The sequence below is a fragment of the Stomoxys calcitrans genome, chromosome 2 (assembly GCF_963082655.1).
Source record: "Stomoxys calcitrans chromosome 2, idStoCalc2.1, whole genome shotgun sequence".
In the NCBI taxonomy this organism is placed as follows: Eukaryota; Metazoa; Arthropoda; class Insecta; order Diptera; family Muscidae; genus Stomoxys; species Stomoxys calcitrans.
The window spans coordinates 85,174,610-85,193,656 of NC_081553.1; the positions used below are offsets into that span (position 1 = coordinate 85,174,610).

Here is a 19,047-nt window from a genome sequence, read left to right on the forward strand (position 1 = left end):
CTCCACCATGGACAAGACCAGAGCACCCAAGTGGCGCTTCAAAGTCATACACATGCTGTGTCCGTCCGGATGTTCACATTTAAGAAAATAATGCTAATGATACCCAAAGGTAACATTACAAAGGAGCACAGTGACGCTTCTAGAGGCATTCACGCATATCATCACTCACACGAACATATCCTGGGAGAACTAGTAGACGGTAGCATAGCTAAGGGTGCGAGCGTTGGTATTGCCATTAACACCAAAGCCCTTACTGTGTGTGAGTGTTGGCGAGGGTATTAGGTGAAGACGAGAAGAACACTTGGGCAAACGGCAAAGACAAAAATTGCGGCTTCCAGGTGTACAAGACGTCAAATCGGGAAATCGGTTCATATGGGAGCTACATCAGGTTCTTGACCGACTTAAACCGTTTTTAGCACAGTTGCTGGAAGTCATAACAGAAAACCATCTGCAAAATCTCAGCCAAACCGGACAAAAATTGTGGCTTGTAAACGCTCAAGAAGTCAAAACGGGAGATCGGTTTATGTGGGAGCTATATCAGGTTAAAAACCGATTTGAGCCGTACTTGGCACATTTGTCGCAAAAAACACAACGTACAACGTTTTAGCCAAATCGTACAAAAATAATGGCTTCCAGGGGCTCAAGAAGTCCAATGGGGAGTTCGGTTTATATGGGAGCTATATCCAAATCTCAACCGATGTAGCCCATTGGCAATCCTCAACGACCTACATCAATACTAAGTATCTGTGCAAAATTTCAAGCGGCTAGCTTTATGTGTTCGACCGCTTTCATGATTTCGACAGACGGACGGACATGGCTAGATCGACCCAGTACATCGAGACGACCAAGAATATACATAAAGGGTGATTTTTTGAGGTTAGGATTTTCATGCATTAGTATTTGACAGATCACGTGGGATTTCAGACATGGTGTCAAAGAGAAAGATGCTCAGTATGCTTTGACATTTCATCATGAATAGACTTACTAACGAGCAACGCTTGCAAATCATTGAATTTTATTACCAAAATCAGTGTTCGGTTCGAAATGTGTTCAAATTTTGACAAATTTTGTTCAGCGATGAGGCTCATTTCTGGTTGAATGGCTACGTAAATAAGCAAAATTGCCGCATTTGGAGTGAAGAGCAACCAGAAGCCGTTCAAGAACTGCCCATGCATCCCGAAAAATGCACTGTTTGGTGTGGTTTGTACGCTGGTGGAATCATTGGACCGTATTTTTTCAAAGATGCTGTTGGACGCAACGTTACGGTGAATGAACACATTTCGAACCGAACACTGATTTTGGTAATAAAATTCAATGATTTGCAAGCGTTGCTCGTTAGTAAGTCTATTCATGATGAAATGTCAAAGCATACTGAGCATCTTTCTCTTTGACACCATGTCTGAAATCCCACGTGATCTGTCAAATACTAATGCATGAAAATCCTAACCTCAAAAAAATCACCCTATACTTTATGGGGTCTTGGACGAATATTTCGAGGTGTTGCAAATGGAATGACTAGTATAAAAAGAAAGCAGATAACAAGTATCTTAAAAAAAATATTTCAATAACATTTTACTAACAAATTTTCAGAAAAATCTAAAACCACAAATTCACTGATTCAGATATTTCCAACATCCACCCTAATGTATGTCACTACACAATAAACATTCAACCCACACAGATAAACAAATTTGTGGGAAAATGTACCAAAATTGCCAAACATTACTTTTCCCCCGTTTTTGGTCTTTATTTAATAAAAAAAAGCCATGACGTAGGATTTCAAAGGAGGAAGTCAAGACCGCATCAGTGTAAACGAAAATTTCAAAATAATAAAAATGTGTGACAACTTCAAGCGATGACAAGCAAGCTCCAAAAAAAGACAAAACAGAATAAAAAAAGCACAAAAATAATTACACTACAATAAGTCGTTGTGACGTTGACAACAAAAATTTGAACCAACACGTAAATTAAAGATTTTCAGTGAAAAATGATAGTCATGCGTTTAATATGCATGACCTTCACGCTTCACTATAACTCACTTGCCTACCCACACTAAATTCTCAACTTCCAATGAAGTGTTGAGAGAATTAGACACCAAAAACACGAAATCAATTTAAAATTTAGTTGCAAAATCATGAAATTAAATTTCAAATTTCAGTGCTGTGAAAAAACGTGCTGCCTGCTTTACTTCATTCACCTCTCACCATTCATTTGCCAAGGAATTTTCCATCGTAAAATCCCATCAAAGTTTACAACACACAAAATAGAATAAAGTTGTCATCTGCATAATACCGCTGAGATGCTGTGAAATATTTACGAAGCGTTTAAAAACTTTATCCAAAACTCGCAGCATGGATAAAACGGAAGCGAAAAAAGGCATCAGCAAGAAAAACAAAAATTTGCCACGTTACAACAACATAAAGCAAAGATGTCTTTTATGGAAAACACTGCTAAATAGGGCTAGAAAAGAAAGGTTATTATGTCCAAGGATAAAATATCAATATCAATGAATTTTTATTTCTAAAAACAAAGCTTTCTTTCATTGAATTTTTTCTTTCTTTAAAGAAAAAATTCAAAAAAATTTTCTCAACAATTTTATTGAAATTTTAATTTAAGATAAAACTTTAGTGAATTTTCTCTAAATACAAAATTTCAGTGAAATTTTCTCTAAAGACAAAATTTCAGTGAAATTTTTTCTAAAGACAAAATTTCTGTGAAATTTTCTCTAAAGACAAAATTTCAGTAAAATTTTCTCCAAAGACAAAATTTCCAAAAAATTTTCTTCAAAGACAAAATTTCCATGAAATTTTCTCTAAAGACAAAATTTCCACGAAATTTTCTCTAAAGACAAAATTTCAGTGAAATTTTCTCTAAAGACAAAATTTCAGTGAAATTTTCTCTAAAGACAAAATTTCAGTGAAATTTTCTCTAAAGACAAAATTTCAGTGAAATTTTCTCTAAAGACAAAATTTCAGTGAAATTTTCTCTAAAGACAAAATTTCAGTGAAATTTTCTCTAAAGACAAAATTTCACTGAAATTATCGCTAAAGACAAAATTTCAGTGAAAATTTCGCTAAAGACAAAATTTCAATGAAATTTTCTCTAAAGACAAAATTTCAATGAAATTTTCTCTAAAGACAAAATTTCAATGAAATTTTCTCTAAAGACAAAATTTCAATGAAATTTTCTCTAAAGACAAAATTTCAATGAAATTTTCTCTAAAGACAAAATTTCAATGAAATTTTCTCTAAAGACAAAATTTCAATGAAATTTTCTCTAAAGACAAAATTTCAATGAAATTTTCTCTAAAGACAAAATTTCAATGAAATTTTCTCTAAAGACAAAATTTCAATGAAATTTTCTCTAAAGACAAAATTTCAATGAAATTTTCTCTAAAGACAAAATTTCAATGAAATTTTCTCTAAAGACAAAATTTCAATGAAATTTTCTCTAAAGACAAAATTTCAATGAAATTTTCTCTAAAGACAAAATTTCAATGAAATTTTCTCTAAAGACAAAATTTCAATGAAATTTTCTCTAAAGACAAAATTTCAATGAAATTTTCTCTAAAGACAAAATTTCAATGAAATTTTCTCTAAAGACAAAATTTCAATGAAATTTTCTCTAAAGACGAAATTTCAAATTAGGTTGGCACCGCGAAACTTCTGTGGGACATAACAATTTGGCCTCAAGGGTACTTCACAATTCACAAGTCACCCAAAAGGGGTTTTTCTCTCCAGTTCTCTGAAACCTTGTGATAAACAAAATCCTATTGGATATCAACAAGTATGGCACGAATTTATTCGTGTAGGCCGACCATTGGCGAGATTGTGGAAAGGTCTATTGGGGGATTGTCAGAATGGAAAACCTGGATTGTGTAAAGGAAGGACTGCGCTTTTTCACTCGGAGATGTTGGATACCAGATTTTAGACACCCATCTCTGAACGGGATTACTCTGCAATTGTTAAAGAAGGCGAAGTATGTAGCGGAAGTCTATTTCTAGTCGAAACTATACTAGAAAAAGAAAACCAAGGATAACACACGTTTTCACTTGGATAAAAAATATACCAGATTTTAGACTCCCATCTCTGGATGGTATCACTCTGCAGTTATTGAAGAATGCGAAATATCTAGGCCGAAAAGCAATGTGGGCCATATAATCCTGCAGGATCATGTAGGGGGAGTTAACCCGACGATGATTCACTGGATATACTCAGCCAATTGTGAGATCTGTGCTGACATGTGGGGCACAGTGTAAGGCTCAAAAAGAAAGAAGTACCAGCGACTCGTGAAGGTCCAAAGACTGGCATCGAAATCATGAGAGAAACAGACTCAGTCTCAGATTGAGGAGGTCTTAGTCTCAGAATGAGGAGGTCTCAGACTGAGGACATATCAGTTTCAGACTGAGGAGGTCTCAGTCTCAGACTGAGGAGGTCTCAGTCTCAGAATGAGGAGGTCTCACACTGAGAGGTCTCAGTCTCTGATGGAGAAGGTTTTAGTCTTAGACTGAAGACATCTCAGTTTCAGACTGAGGAGGTCTCCCTCAGTCGGAGACCCCCTCCTTCTGGTTTTAGTCTTAGACTGAAAACATCTCAATTTCAGACTGAGGAGGTCTCAGTCTCAGACTGAGCAGTTTTCAGTGTCAAACTAAGGAGATCTCAAACTGAGAAAGTTTCAGGGATTTCAATCTCAGACTGAGGAGGAGGTCTTAATCTCAGCCTCAGACTAAGGAGGTCTCGGTTTCAGGCGGAGGAGGTCTCAGCTTCAGGCTGAATGTTTGGAAATGATGCTTTATAGGCGGCCTATTGAGGAGTATGGGTCTACCACAGCTTGTGAACACGCATAAGGAGATCAACATGCTAGAGGAGGACATGTACAGCTCCGGTCTCAGACGTAGGAAGTCTCAGTTTCAGACTGAGATGGTCTCAGTCTCAGACTAATGAGTTCTCAGACTAAGGATGTCTTAGGCTCAGACTGAGGAATTCTCTGACTGAGGATGTTTTAGGCTCAGACTGAGGAGCTCTCAGGCTGAGAAGTTTTCAAGCTGAGGTGTTCTCAGACAGAGGAGGTTTCAGTCTCAGAATGATGATGTCTTAGTCTCAGACATAGGAAGTATCGGTTTCAGACTGAGGAGGTCTCAGACTGAGAGGTTCTCAGATTCAAAGTGAGGAGGTCTCAGACTAAAAAGGTCTCAGCCTCAGAATGGGGACGTCTCAGACTGAAAGATCTTAGTCTCAGACTGAGGAGGCCTCAGTCTCAGACTGAGGAAGTCTCAGCCTCAGACTATGGAGGACTCAGATTGAGAACGTCTCAGTCTCAGGCTGAGCGCGTCTCAGTCGCTGACTGACAACGCCTCAGTCTGAAGGGTCTTTGTGTCAGTCTGAGGAAATCTAAGCCTCAGACTAAGGAGGCCTCATAATGAAAAGGTCTTAGTCTCAGACTGAGGAGGTCTCAGTCTCAGGCGGTGGAGGTATCGGTCTCAGACTGAGAGGGTTTCAGCATCAGACTGAGAGGATCTTAGTCTCAGACTGAAGAGGTCTCTGATTCAGACTGAGGAGGTCTAGGTCTCAGACTGAGGAGTTCTCGGTCTCAGACTGAGGAGGTCTCAGTCTTAGTCTGAGGAGGTCTCAGTCTTAGTCTGAGGAGGTCTCAGTCTCTGACTGAGAACGTCTTAGTCTCAAACTGAGATCGTCTCAGTCTCAAACTGAGATTGTCCAGTCTCTGACTGACAACGCCTCAGTCTGAAGGGTCTTTGTGTCAGACTGAGGAAATCTAAGTCTCAGACTAAGGAGGCCTCGGAATGAGAAGGTCTTAGTCTCAGACTGAGGAGGTCTCAGTCTCAGGCGGTGGAGGTCTCGATCTCAGACTGAGAAGGTCTCATCATCAGACTGAGAGGATCTCAGTCTCATACTGAGGGGTCTCTGTCAGCGTTTGCTTTATGATCTCTTATTTTACATCATTGTCTCTTAAGCTTACCTCTGGTTCGGATATGGGGACTTATACATTTTTAGTGTCTCACCTACACTTCTTGCGTCATATTGGCCTTTGAGTGAACTAATTTTTATGTAAGGCTAACTAAAGGGTGATTTTTTTGAGGTTAGGATTTTCATGCATTAGTATTTGACAGATCACGTGGGATTTCAGACATGGTGTCAAAGAGAAAGATGCTCAGTATGCTTTGACATTTCATCATGAATAGACTTACTAACGAGCAACGCTTGCAAATCATTGAATTTTATTACCAAAATCAGTGTTCGGTTCGAAATGTGTTCATTCACCGTAACGTTGCGTCCAACAGCATCTTTGAAAAAATACGGTCCAATGATTCCACCAGCGTACAAACCACACCAAACAGTGCATTTTTCAGTGCAGTTCTTGAACGGCTTCTGGTTGCTCTTCACTCCAAATGCGGCAATTTTGCTTATTTACGTAGCCATTCAACCAGAAATGAGCCTCATCGCTGAACAAAATTTGTCAAAATTTGAACACATTTCGAACCGAACACTGATTTTGGTAATAAAATTCAATGATTTGCAAGCGTTGCTCGTTAGTAAGTCTATTCATGATGAAATGTCAAAGCATACTGAGCATCTTTCTCTTTGACACCATGTCTGAAATCCCACGTGATCTGTCAAATACTAATGCATGAAAATCCTAACCTCAAAAAAATCACCCTATATTTATGATCTTGAACGAACCAAATCGAAACTTATTTCGAAGAAGCTGTTATTTGGAATAATGAGTTTCTCTCCACCCTCCAAAATCCCCGCCCAAAATAGTCTGCATCGGACCATATCAATATAAAGCTAGACCGATATCCCGATTTAAGGATCTTAAGCTCTTGTACGTATGAGCATCATTTAATTCCTTTCTTCGTCGAAGTTTAAAACAGTGAGTTGCTTTGGACTCTCGACATCCCTGCCATTAATGGTCTGCCCAATATGTTTAGATCGGCTCATATTTGAATAAGCTGATTTTTACACCACACGCTTCCATGTATCAAAGTCTAAATTTCCCTGAACCTTCATACATTCATGATATGGGCATTGTATGACCCATCTTTTATATCATAGTTTCTTCTCCTTTGTAGGACTTATAGCTTCAGAAGTTTATGCTTCATTCTTTATTGTCTGACCTATTTATCCCGTATCTATACACTGTTCATTCATTGGCTCTACTAAATATTTACTTTACATATCTATCTACAAATTATTTTTCAAATTTGTATGGGTATTTTGTTTTTGATATAGTCCGTCATTAATTCTTGAATTCTTCTCTCTTTTTGCTCTGTTACCATTGCAAAAACATACTCTTACACACAAAACTAAATAGATTGTTGGCGCTTTACTTCGCCTTCGTGTAAAGTAGTAAAGCCATGTCCATTAGTGAATACATATGTTCCCTATCCCACTGACCCGCAATACCAACGCCCAATAATATCCTTCCTCCAATGTTGCTTCCTTTCGTTTTCATATAGTTAGAACTCTTTCAAAGCTCAAGTTGGGGAAACTACAACTAAACCACACACATGTGTGCCAATGTGTGTGTGTGTGTGCCAACACCACAAACCTAGAAGTTACAACAATTTTCAATTTGGCTTAAATAAAACCATAGAGTGAGTGCATCGGCAGTTTGTTTCACAATGACATCAGACCACGAAAAAGAAGTTTTTGCCCAAAACCACACAGCAATCGATGCTTGGCAAATGTAGTCAGCAAATTCAGTGAGTTTGTAGCCCACAACAAGAGCTCATCGCATTTGCATCTGAAGGCATGAAAACGAAATGACATTTTCGATTTTTTTTTCTCATAAACCTCATGTGTGCCACTTTTACTTAAGCCGCACTCTTATAGTTACAAATTTAGTTTTTTTTCACAGACAATTGATTTAAAATTGAATTATTCGATCATCATCCTCAGCAGAAAAAAAACGTTAACAACGAAACTTTATTATCATTATTTTTATCTCATTGGCAACCAGTGTTGCCATAGAAAGAAAATTGAAAAAGGAGCAAATACTGCAGCAAACATCTTGTAAAGGAACAGCGGATAGGCCTCTATCATAGCTATGGGTATTGTCCGATTTAAATTTAAGCTCAAATCCCTTTAATTTTAGCCCCATATTGGCATGATCTGTAAATGTTTATGTCCGATTTATGTGTGTTTTCGGGGTTGAGGTGGTCCCCCAGACTCATAGCCTTTAGAAAAAAATATGAGCATCGTGCACTACTCTCAAAGACCATTTATTTAAACCCCATATTGTCATTGCTTTAAGGGGAGTTTATGGGATGAGGCGTCCTTTAACCCTTGGCTCCAAAAATTGGTTATCGAAAATTCGTTTTCAAATCTCAAATACCTTTAATTTGAGCCACATATTGCCATGGTCGGTAAATTTTTACTCCTTGGGGGTGTTTTGGGGAAGGGATGGTGTACCATATACATGGTATCTTATGTGGATATCAAATACGTATTTTACTCCCAAACAACTTTGTTTGAGTCCCATATTGCGATGGTCAGTAAATAATTGCTGTTTGTGGGGTGTTTTGGGAAATGGGTAGATCCCCAGAATATTGGTCCCGTAAGTGCGTATCAATTTCGTGCTCTAATCCTCAATACCTTTCATTTGAGCCGCACATTGTAAATATGTCCGATTTAGGAGTGTTTTTGAGCAATGGGGTGGTCCCCCAAATACCTAGCTCTGAAAATAATTCAGCATTGTGCTCTACTTTCAAATATCATTTGTTTGAACCCCATATTGGCATTGGCCTCAAGAGTGGATATCAAATTCGTTTTCTAAAACCCAAATTGTCGTGGTGAGCAAATACATCCTATTTGGGGAGTTGTTATGGGGGTAGGATGTCCCCTAGATAATTGGTCCCGAATGTTGATATCAGATTCGTGGTCTACTCCCAAATACCTTTCATTTGAGCCATGTTTCCATAGTCGGCAAATATGTCTGGTTTGGGGGGTGTTATGGGGTATGGGGCGGCCACTCAGTGTTTTGGCAGTCCTACTTGGTGGTTTTATGGGGATGGGATGGCCCCAAACACTTTTTCCTGAATACTGATATCAGATTCGTGCTTTACTACCAAAGGCCTGTCATTTGAGACCCATATTGCAATGGTCGTAAATTTGTTCCCTTTGGGGGGGTTTTTAGGGAGGGGAGCCCCCCTCCTCCCAAGCACTTGGTCCCACCTATTGACATCAGATTCGTGTTCTACTCGCAAATACCTTTCATTTGAGTCCTATATTGCCATGGTCTGTAAATATGTCCGATTTAGGGGTGTTTTGGAGGTTATGGTGGTCCTTCAAACTCTTGGCCCGGCAATTTGATAACAGATACGTTTTCTACTCTTAAATACCTTTCATTTGAGTCCTTTATTGTCGTGATTGGTCAATATATATATTTGGTAGGTTTTGGGGTGTGCGGTACAATTGTGTCCCCACCTTAGTGCCGGTATCTGTTAGACGCGGAAGCCGGGCAATGACAATGGAAATGCTGCAACGACTCATCATGCCCTACACATGCTATAACTTGCCGCATCGATTTTACATAAGATAGCTTGTAGTCCTATGTGTCCCGTTATGATATCGATAGCTATACTGACCTCCTTCTTACTTCCTTTTAGTAATAGCCTCGTCTTCCCACGTTCTGGATCCCCCCATAGGATTTTCGACGTCCTGCCGGCCGTTTCGCAAGGTTGCATGCGTATTCATCGCCCATTCTCTTAACTCAGACTGCGTCGACCCGAAAGGCTTCGGGTCTTCTTCTGGCCCTCACCGCCAAATCGTCTGCCATTTCATTTCCCCTTACTCCCGTCATCCTCAGAGAAGGCGTTTATCTCCTTCTTACACTGCAAGACTGTTTTTGACATTACCGTCCTGGTTGTTATTGCCCTTATGGCAATATTACTGATGTTCACACTCGATGGCCTCGCCATAGTACCACACCACCTCACGCATTCCGTGATCGCCCGTATCTCCGCCTTTAGGACCGTATTGTGGTCAGGTAGTCCAAAACAGATCTCAGTCCCTGGCTTCGCACTGTAGACCCCCGGGCCCACTCTGAGATATAATCGTAAGATTAATCAAAAATAGATATGAATAGAAAACTTGGTTTCTTTTTCTTTCATGAATATTTTCCACTTTCTCATAAAAGTCCCACTTATAGGGCAACTCTATAGTTATTACCACCATCCTCCTTGAGTGAGCTACAAAATATAGTACTAGATAGATACTGCTCTAAACTTAACAAGCCATGTAAAGCATCAGCCATCGGTGATGCAGCACAACATCAATGCCACAGCTTGTTGATGACAACAACAATGGCGTTTACTACGAACCTCATCTTATGAGCGGAAATTCCTTTAACATCCGGTTGCACATTAAAAAAACGTAAAATTAAATGTTCGAAAATGTTTCCATGGCACAAGCAACTAACAAACTAGACTACCTCGACAACGATTCTAAAAGCGAGGATTCCTCCACATCTCATCTACCTCCTAACATCTATTCAACATTCGTTGAATATTAGTGCAATGGCAAACGAGAGTTGGTAAGGGGGGTTGGCATTGAAAGACTATCAAGCATGCATCAAATTCAGCTAAATCAAGCGCAAAAGACGCTCAAAGCTATGGAATGTCGGGGAAAATCGACATTCGAATTCGAATGATTACTTTTTGATTTTTTAAAACAACAGTGAAAAGGTTTTAGTTGAAACGAGAAAAAAGAGATGTATTACATTATAAGTAAATTATTTACTACCCAAATATTATGTTCTGGGAAGTGAAATCTTATGTGGAAACTATTCTTGTTGCTTATACCGTTTAATTACATCAGGTTTTATAGCCGACATATCAATAATTAATATAATGCAGAGAAAAGTTGAAAGAAGGAGGAAAATTATATAAATGGGAAGGCGTAAGTGAGAGCAGGCAGAAGGCGAGTTGAACTTTAAGACGATAAAGGTTTTACAAATCTGGGTAATCGATTACAAACCAGTGTGCTCTTCTCGAAAATCTTTTATTTCTGACAAATAACCTCAAGTTAGGAATCAGAAGACTGTTTTCCATACACCGTGGAAAGGGTCGATAGAACAGCGCCAAACAACCCACATTTTGACGATGTTCAAGGGAAACATAGAGTTGGATACCCTACCGTCCCCAATCAACGCCAACGCCCTCCAGGGATAATTTTGGAGCTCCGGCCCCTATATGCGAGTTATATTCGAGGGGGAGTGAAATTCTTCGTACATCGCTTAAAAAAGCCCAAGCACTTGAATGCTTCCGACGACACTTCTGTCGTGAAGCACTTGAATGCTTCCTTCGACACTTCGAATACATGTTTTGACCAACGGACATCACATTGAATCTTCATGACTGACTGCTTGATATCTACACCGTCAATAGATATTGACGATTGAAAAGTGTCAGTGAATCGTTTGTGGATTCACTGACGCGTCTTGCGTGTATTAAATTCCACTCTGTTCGTTCGACCCTACTCAGAAATGGCCAGCAGATCCTGGCAGAGTGTTACGTCCATAATCCGCTTCTTATCTTCAATCTCTCGAAGCCTCGGCCTATGGTCGAATGAAATTGAACGTCAGAGGTCGCTGTCATCCGTAAACGAGTAGATCGGATTCGAAGTCAGACTCAGTAGATCGTTAATGAAAATAAGAAAAATAGAGGGGGAAAAGACAGAGCCTTGTGGTACTCCCGCGGTCAATCTATATTCGTCAGATGAGAATTCATCTACAACAACTCTTATAGTGCAATCTCTGAGAAACTCGATATAAATCGAGCGAAGTTATTACCGACACAACCGATGATACATCATCAGGTCCTGGCGACTTAAAGGAGTCGAAACTTCTTGTCGCCCAAAGAATTTTCGGCTAAGACACAATTTCTCTAATAACCTCCGATGAATGCATACCAGTGACAACCTCTTCTGGCGCCACGTTGTCCGTTGGAGAATTTCACAGAAAATGTATATCAACGAGTAGTTCTCTGACTTCTAAATATACCCCAACGTAATAGGTCTAGATTACAGAATCTTCCTTAGCCTAAAGGCCTCAGAATCTTCCTAAGCCTAAAGGCCTCAGATGCATCCTCCAAGGAGTTGCACAATTCCACCCAGGATTTGTTTTGAGCTTTTCTCAGCTCGCCCTGATATTTTCTTAGCTCAGCCTTATAGATGTCCCAATCGTGCGATACTCTTGTGGCTTTCGCTATGTTGAAGAGTTTTCTGCAGTACTTCTTTAGACCAACCAGCCCTGGGGTCCACCATGGCGGTCGCTGTTTGCCCCTTGGAAAACCGGTTGAATTACAAGCGTAAGAAAGTTTATTGGCAACTTACTTAGTAAAACATGCATTACGGCAGGCTTGGGAACTATGGATCTAAAATGATGGGTCAGCAGAGGAACACCTCAAGGAGGTGTAGTGTCTCCTCTACTTTGGAATATAGCCATTAACAATATATATTTGTCTCTGGAAGAAAAATGTGTAAAAGTGGTCGCATATGCTGATGACGTGTCAATTGCGGTTAGGGGAAAGTTTCCCAGCACTTTAAGAGACATACTTCAGGAAGCTCTACGTGCAACAGCGAAGTGGGCTACCGAAGTGGTCTAGGCGTAAATCCGTGCAAGACAGAAGTAGATCTTTTCAGCAAGAGATACAAGTTACCTACAGTGGCACCTGTCTCCTTGGGAGCAGAGAATGTTCCATTAACTGAAAGCGCAAAATACCTGGATGTTGTGCTGGACGGGAAATTTAACTTCAAATCCAATATTTTGGAAAGGGCAAGAAAGGCATTTCTTGCCCTATGCACTTGTAAGAGAGCCATTGGCAAAAGTTGGGGTATAGACCGCGTGTCATGCACTGGGTATATACTGCAGTTGTCAGAACTTTAATGCTATATGGTATTGTGGTCTGGTGGACGGCGCTTGAAAAGTCCGCCTACTGTTCAGTAGTCAACCGGATGCAAAGGATGGCTTGTTTTTGCATCACATCCGCACTGAGGACGACATCATCTGATGCACTTAATTTAATGCTACATCTAATGCCTTTAGACATTGTGGCTGGATATATTGCTGCGACCATTGCTGTGGGGTTAAGTGAGCTTTCTCTTTGGTCATGTGGCGGATACGGATACTGTGTTATCCTTGATACAATACCCGATGTTCCAGGCACTGTGGAATACATCCCACCTGAGCCGCTTTTTGACAAAAAAAAGTGCTGTACCACTATTCCTGATAGAACCGATTGGAACTACTTTATCCCTGGTAATAGAAATAACATAGACTTATATGCATATGATTCCAAACTGGACGTTTAGGTGGGCTTCGGGGTATACTCTAAAGAACTAGAACTGGTCATATAGAAAAGGTTACCCGACCTCTGCAGTGCGTATCAAGCGGAGATCCTTAATAAATTGGTGGAATGGCTAAGATATAATGTCATAACGGCGATTAGCATAAATATTTTTTCAGGCAGAAAAGCAGCCATTAAATCCCTGAAGAATGTATTTCTGAACACAAAAACCGCCCCCGACTATCGACGATATGGCTGAACAGTTCAAAATTCATCTGTTCTGGTTGGACGAACTTAAGAGACTAGGAGCTCCCTTACACATTCCAGGGAAACTGGAAGCTGTGTGTATGCCCCTAGCAGCATGTAAGCTAAGTTTTCAGGACCAGGCCCGAAGGACAACGAATGATAGAGGCTACAAAGAGGAGGCTATGAGCAATCCAAAACTATGTGACCTAATCTAGACTTGAAGAGGTCTACCCCTTTGCTGTCACTGGCAAGAATGGATGTCTCAGTCATTGTATCCACCATGACAGGTCAATGTCTAATCGGAAAACATGCTGACGGAAAACATTGCCAGTAACGACTTTTGCAGAAGCTGTGAAGACATTAAAGAAGAAAAGACTTTAGAACATCTTCAGTGTTTGCGTCCCGCACTGGCAGCCAGAAGGAGTTTCACTTTAGGTTCTTATTTCTGTGAGAACGTGTCTAATTTAGCGTATGTGAACATTCGCAAGTTGTTGGGCTTTTTAAAGCGATCTGGATGGTTCAACGGTAGGAACTTTTGGGTTGCCCAAAAAGTAATTGCGGATTTTACATATAGTCGGCGATGACAAATTTTTTCACAGCTTGTGACTCTGTAATTGCATTCTTTCTTCTGTCAGTTATCAGCTGTTACTTTTAGCTTGCTTTAGAAAAAATTGTAAAAAAAGTATATTTGATTAAAGTTCATTCTAAGTTTTATTAAAAATGCATTTACTTTCTTTTAAAAAATCCGCAATTACTTTTTGGGCAACCCAATAGAAGGCATCTTCCTTCTTCTGTTCCTGTGGTATCACAATGGACGAAAACATTACTCTGTCATCTTGTCTCAAAGTCAATTTCCTAACATTCAATGATATTAAAACCTTCATTTTAGATTTTTGTTACACCCTCTACCATAGGATGGGAGTATACTAATTTCATCATTTTGTTTGTAACTACTCGAAATATTCGTCTGAGACCCCATAAAGTATATATATTCTTGATCGTCGTGACATTTTATGACGAACTAGCCATGTCCGTCCGTCTGTCTGTTGAAAGCACGCTAATTTTCGAAGGAATTAAGCTAGCCGCTTGAAATTTTGCACAAATATTTCTTATTAGTGTAGGTCGGTTGGGATAGTAAATGGGCCATATCGGTGCATGTTTTGATATAGCTACCATAAAAACCGATCTAGAGTCTTGACTTCTTGAGTCTCTAGAGGGCGCAATTCTTATCCGATTGGAATAAAATTTTGTACGACGTGTTTTACTATGACCTCCAATAACTGCCAAATTAGGTTCAAATCGGTCAATAACTTGACATAGCTGCCATATAAAGCGATCTTGGGTTTTGACTTCTTGAAACTCTAGAGGACGCAATTCTCGTCCGATTTAACTGAAATTTTGCACGACGTGTTTTGCTGTGACTTCCAATAACTGTGCCAAGTATGGTTCAAGTCGGTTCATAACCTGATATAGCTGCCATATAAACTGATCTTGGGTCTTGACTTCTTGAGCCTCTAGACGGCGTAATTCTTACCCGATTGGAATGAAATTTTGCGCGACGTATTTTGCTGTGACTTCCAATAACTGTGCCAAGTATGGTTCAAATCGGTTCATAACCTAATATAGCTGCCATATAAACCGATCTGGGATCTTGACTTTTTCAGCCTCTAGAGGTCGCAATTATTATCCGATTTGCCTGAAATTTTGTACAAAGGATCCTCTCATGACCATCAACATACGTGTTTATAATGGTCTGAATTGGATACAGCTCCCATATAAATCGATCTCTCTATTTACTTCTTGAGCCCCCAAAGGGCGCAATTCTTATTCGAATTGGCTGACATTTTAAGCAGGTCTCCAACGAACCGGACCATATCTTGATATCCCTCTAATAGCAGTGCAAATCTTTTCTTCTATCATTTTTACCTAAGGAGAGATGGCGGGAAAAGAACTCGACAAATGCGATCCATGGTGCAGGGTATATAAGATTCGGCCCGGCCGAACTTAGCATGCTTTTACTTGTTTTAATTTTAATTCTGTTATAATTGCGCCCTCTAAAAGCCAAATCAGGAGATTGATTTATAAGACGGCTATATCAGGTTATAGACAGATTTGAAACATACTTGGCACGGTTATTGGAAGTCATACCAAAACGACACGTGTAAAATTTCAACCAAATTGGAAAACAATTGCGCCCCTTAGAGGCTCAAGAACTTTAATCGGAGGATGGGTTTATTTAGCAGCTATATCACTGATTTGGACCAATTTAGAAGAATTGAAACTCAAGAACTTTAATCGGGGGATTGGTTTATATGCCAGCTATATCAGGGTATGGACTGATTTAGACCATTCTTGGCACAGCTATTGTTGGAAGTCATGACAAAACACCTCATGCTAAATTTCAGCCAAATCGGAAAAGAATTGCGCCCTCTAGAAGCGCAAGAAGTCAAGACCCAAGATCGGTTTATATGGCAGCTACATCAAAACAAGGACCGATTTGGCATCCATTTACAATCATAACTGACCTACACCTACTTCTTTGAAAGTTAGCGTGCTTTCGACCGATAGGCGGACGGACATTGATAGCTCGACTTAAAATGCCATGACAATCAAGAATATATTTTCTTTATGGGGTCTTAGACGATTATTTCGAGGTGTTACAAACGGAATGACGAAATTAGTATACCCCCCACTAATGGTGGAGGGTATAAAATTTTCGTGTTTTGGTTTTTAGGACCATTATTGATTTGTTACTTTTTTAATGCAAAACTTTTTCTATCTTTCATTTTCATTTCTCATAATACTTATTTTGTAATATCATTGAACTCTAATACATTTACAATTTGCCATGCAAATAATGGACAGCTTTTTGCCGCATCGAGAAAGATAAATTCCCAGAAACTGAAAACAAATTTTACCACATTTGCTACATGGCATAACAATCGATGGCAAATCTTATTTTGGCCTAACAATGCCAACCAATATCCCTAAAGAGAGATAGAGAGTAAGCGTGAGAAATACTCGTACATACATACACATACACGGCCACAGCCACAACCAAAACTGCACACTTTCATGCAAATACGAATACCATTAGGGAAATTAAATTCGAATTGAATTAAATGAAGGCAAAATATGAGGGAATACTTTCTCACGCACACACACACAAATATGTACTTACGGGCTGATTTGTAAATTATTGTACTGCTGAGGATCTGTTAAATTGATTTGCAGGAATCCGAATTGCATATCGTTGGTTTTAACATTATTGCGGTTAATGTAATTCTGGGGCGAGATAATGTATTTGCCTGTATTGGTGGCACTGGCCTCAATTACGTCGATATACTCCAATTGGGGACTGCAAAGATAAACACCAGTGGTCAACAAAAATGATACAGCGAGCAGGCGAGGAAGAGAAATAATAATGGAAATTGTTTTTGTTTACAAATGTTCATTCAAATGTGTGCCAAGGAAACTCATAAAATCATGACAACCTCCCAGACACAAGCCGGTACATCTCCTCGAGCGACTGCTCTTAACAAATTTTCATGGTGTTTTGGGAGTTTGTCATGGCAATAAGGCCTAAATTATGTCAACTTACTAAATTGTGGTTTCACGATAGCCCCACAGAGATATCATAATATTGGCATTTGCGTTTGAGGTCAAATTGAAAGCGTTCCAGTTAATGCGTATTTCCTTGGGAGCCTTCTTGTGGACATCATCGGTTTCGAAGAATATCTTCTCGGTGGCCGCCTGAGGTGTTTCTAGATGAGCGAAAAAAAAAAACGAGAAAAGCAAACAAAACGCCCCAAAAACGCAAAGGAAATGAAGGCGTGGGATGAAAGCAAAAAGAAAGAAGGTTAGTATAGAATAAACGCAGAAGAGTGCTAGCTAGGATTTGTTGACTTTCATGTCATTTGGCAAGTTGGGGCTTTTTTTGTCGTTTATGGCCCATTTCGGAACTGTTATGAATTGTTGCCCATGTCTTAAGCAATATGAAAACGTGAGTACACAGAAACAAATTTAGGTGGATTTTAAACAAAGTGTAAATCAAAACAAAAAAAAATTTTTTTAATTTCCCAAAAATGTTACTTTTTTTATACCCACCACCGAAGGATGGGGGTATATTCATTTTGTCATTCCGTTTGCAACACATCGAAATATCCATTTCCGACCCTATAAAGTATATATATTCTTGATCAGCGTAAAAATCTAAGACGATCTAGACATGTCCGTCCGTCTGTCCGTCTGTCCGTCTGTCTGTTGAAATCAAGCTACAGTCTTCAAAAATTGAGATATTGAGCTGAAACTTTGCACATATTCTTTTTTTGTCCATAAGCAGGTTAAGTTCGAAGATGGGCCAAATCGGACTATATCTAGATATAGCCCCCATATAGACCGATCCACCGATTTAGGGTCTTAGGCCCATAAAAGCCACATTTATTATCCGATTTTGCTGAAATTTCGGACAGTAAGTTGTCTTAGGCCCTTCGACATTCTTCGCCAATTTGGCTCAGATCGGTCCAGTTTTGGATATAGCTGCCATATAGACCGATCCTCCGATTTAGGGTCTTTGGCCCATAAAAGCCACATTTATTATCCGATTTTGCTGAAATTTCGAACAGTGAGTTGTCTTAGGCCCTTCGACATCCTTCGCCAGTTTGGCCCAGATCGGTCTTATTTTGGATATAGCTGCCATATAGACCGATCCTCCGATTTAGGGTCTTAGACCCATAAAAGCCAGAATAATTGTCCGATTTTGCTGAAATTTGGGACAGTGAGTTGTCTTAGGCCCTTCGACATCCTTTGCAAATTTGGCCCAGATCGGTCCAGTTTTGGATATAGCTGCCATATAGACCGATCCTCAAATTTAGGGTCTTTGGCCCATAAAAGCCACATTTATTATCCGATTTTGCTGAAATTTCGAACAGTGAGTTGTCTTAGGCCCTTCGACATCCTTCGCCAGTTTGGCCCAGATCGGTCTTATTTTGGATATAGCTGCCATATAGACCGATCCTCCGATTTAGGGTCTTAGACCCATAAAAGCCACATTTATTAGCCGATTTTGCTGAAATTTCGAACAGTGAGTTGTCTTAGGCCCTTCGACATCCTTCGCCAGTTTGGCCCAGATCGGTCTTATTTTGGATATAGCTGCCATATAGACCGATCCTCCGATTTAGGGTCTAAGACCCTTAAAAGCCAGATTTATTGTCCGATTTTGCTGAAATTTGGGACAGTGAGTTGTCTTAGGCCCTTCAACATCCATTGTTAATTTGGCTCAGATCGGTTCAGATTCGGATATAGCTGCCATATAGACCGATCTCTCGATTTAAGGTTTTGAGCCCATAAAAGGCGCATTTATTGTCCGATGTCGCCGAAATTTGGGACAGTGAGTTGTGATAAAACTTTCGATATTATTTTTCAATTTGGCTCAGATCGGTCCAGATTTGGATATAGCTGCAATATAGACCGATCTCTTGATTTAAGGTTTTGTG

The 19,047-nt window shown here is 39.6% G+C and overlaps 1 protein-coding gene across 6 annotated transcripts in view; it reads right to left on the minus strand.

Annotated features, from left to right (window-relative positions):
• LOC106087843 (protein mesh) overlaps positions 1 to 19,047 on the minus strand; it is a 132,344-nt gene that overhangs the window by 28,443 nt on the left and 84,854 nt on the right. For all 6 annotated transcript variants that reach the window (XM_059363021.1, XM_059363019.1, XM_059363017.1 and 3 more), the window contains 2 exons: positions 17,154 to 17,316; positions 16,734 to 16,910 (listed from right to left, as the gene is read on the minus strand). In XM_059363021.1, the coding sequence (XP_059219004.1) occupies positions 16,734 to 16,910; positions 17,154 to 17,316 (340 nt within the window). The remainder of the gene's footprint in view (positions 1 to 16,733; positions 16,911 to 17,153; positions 17,317 to 19,047) is intronic.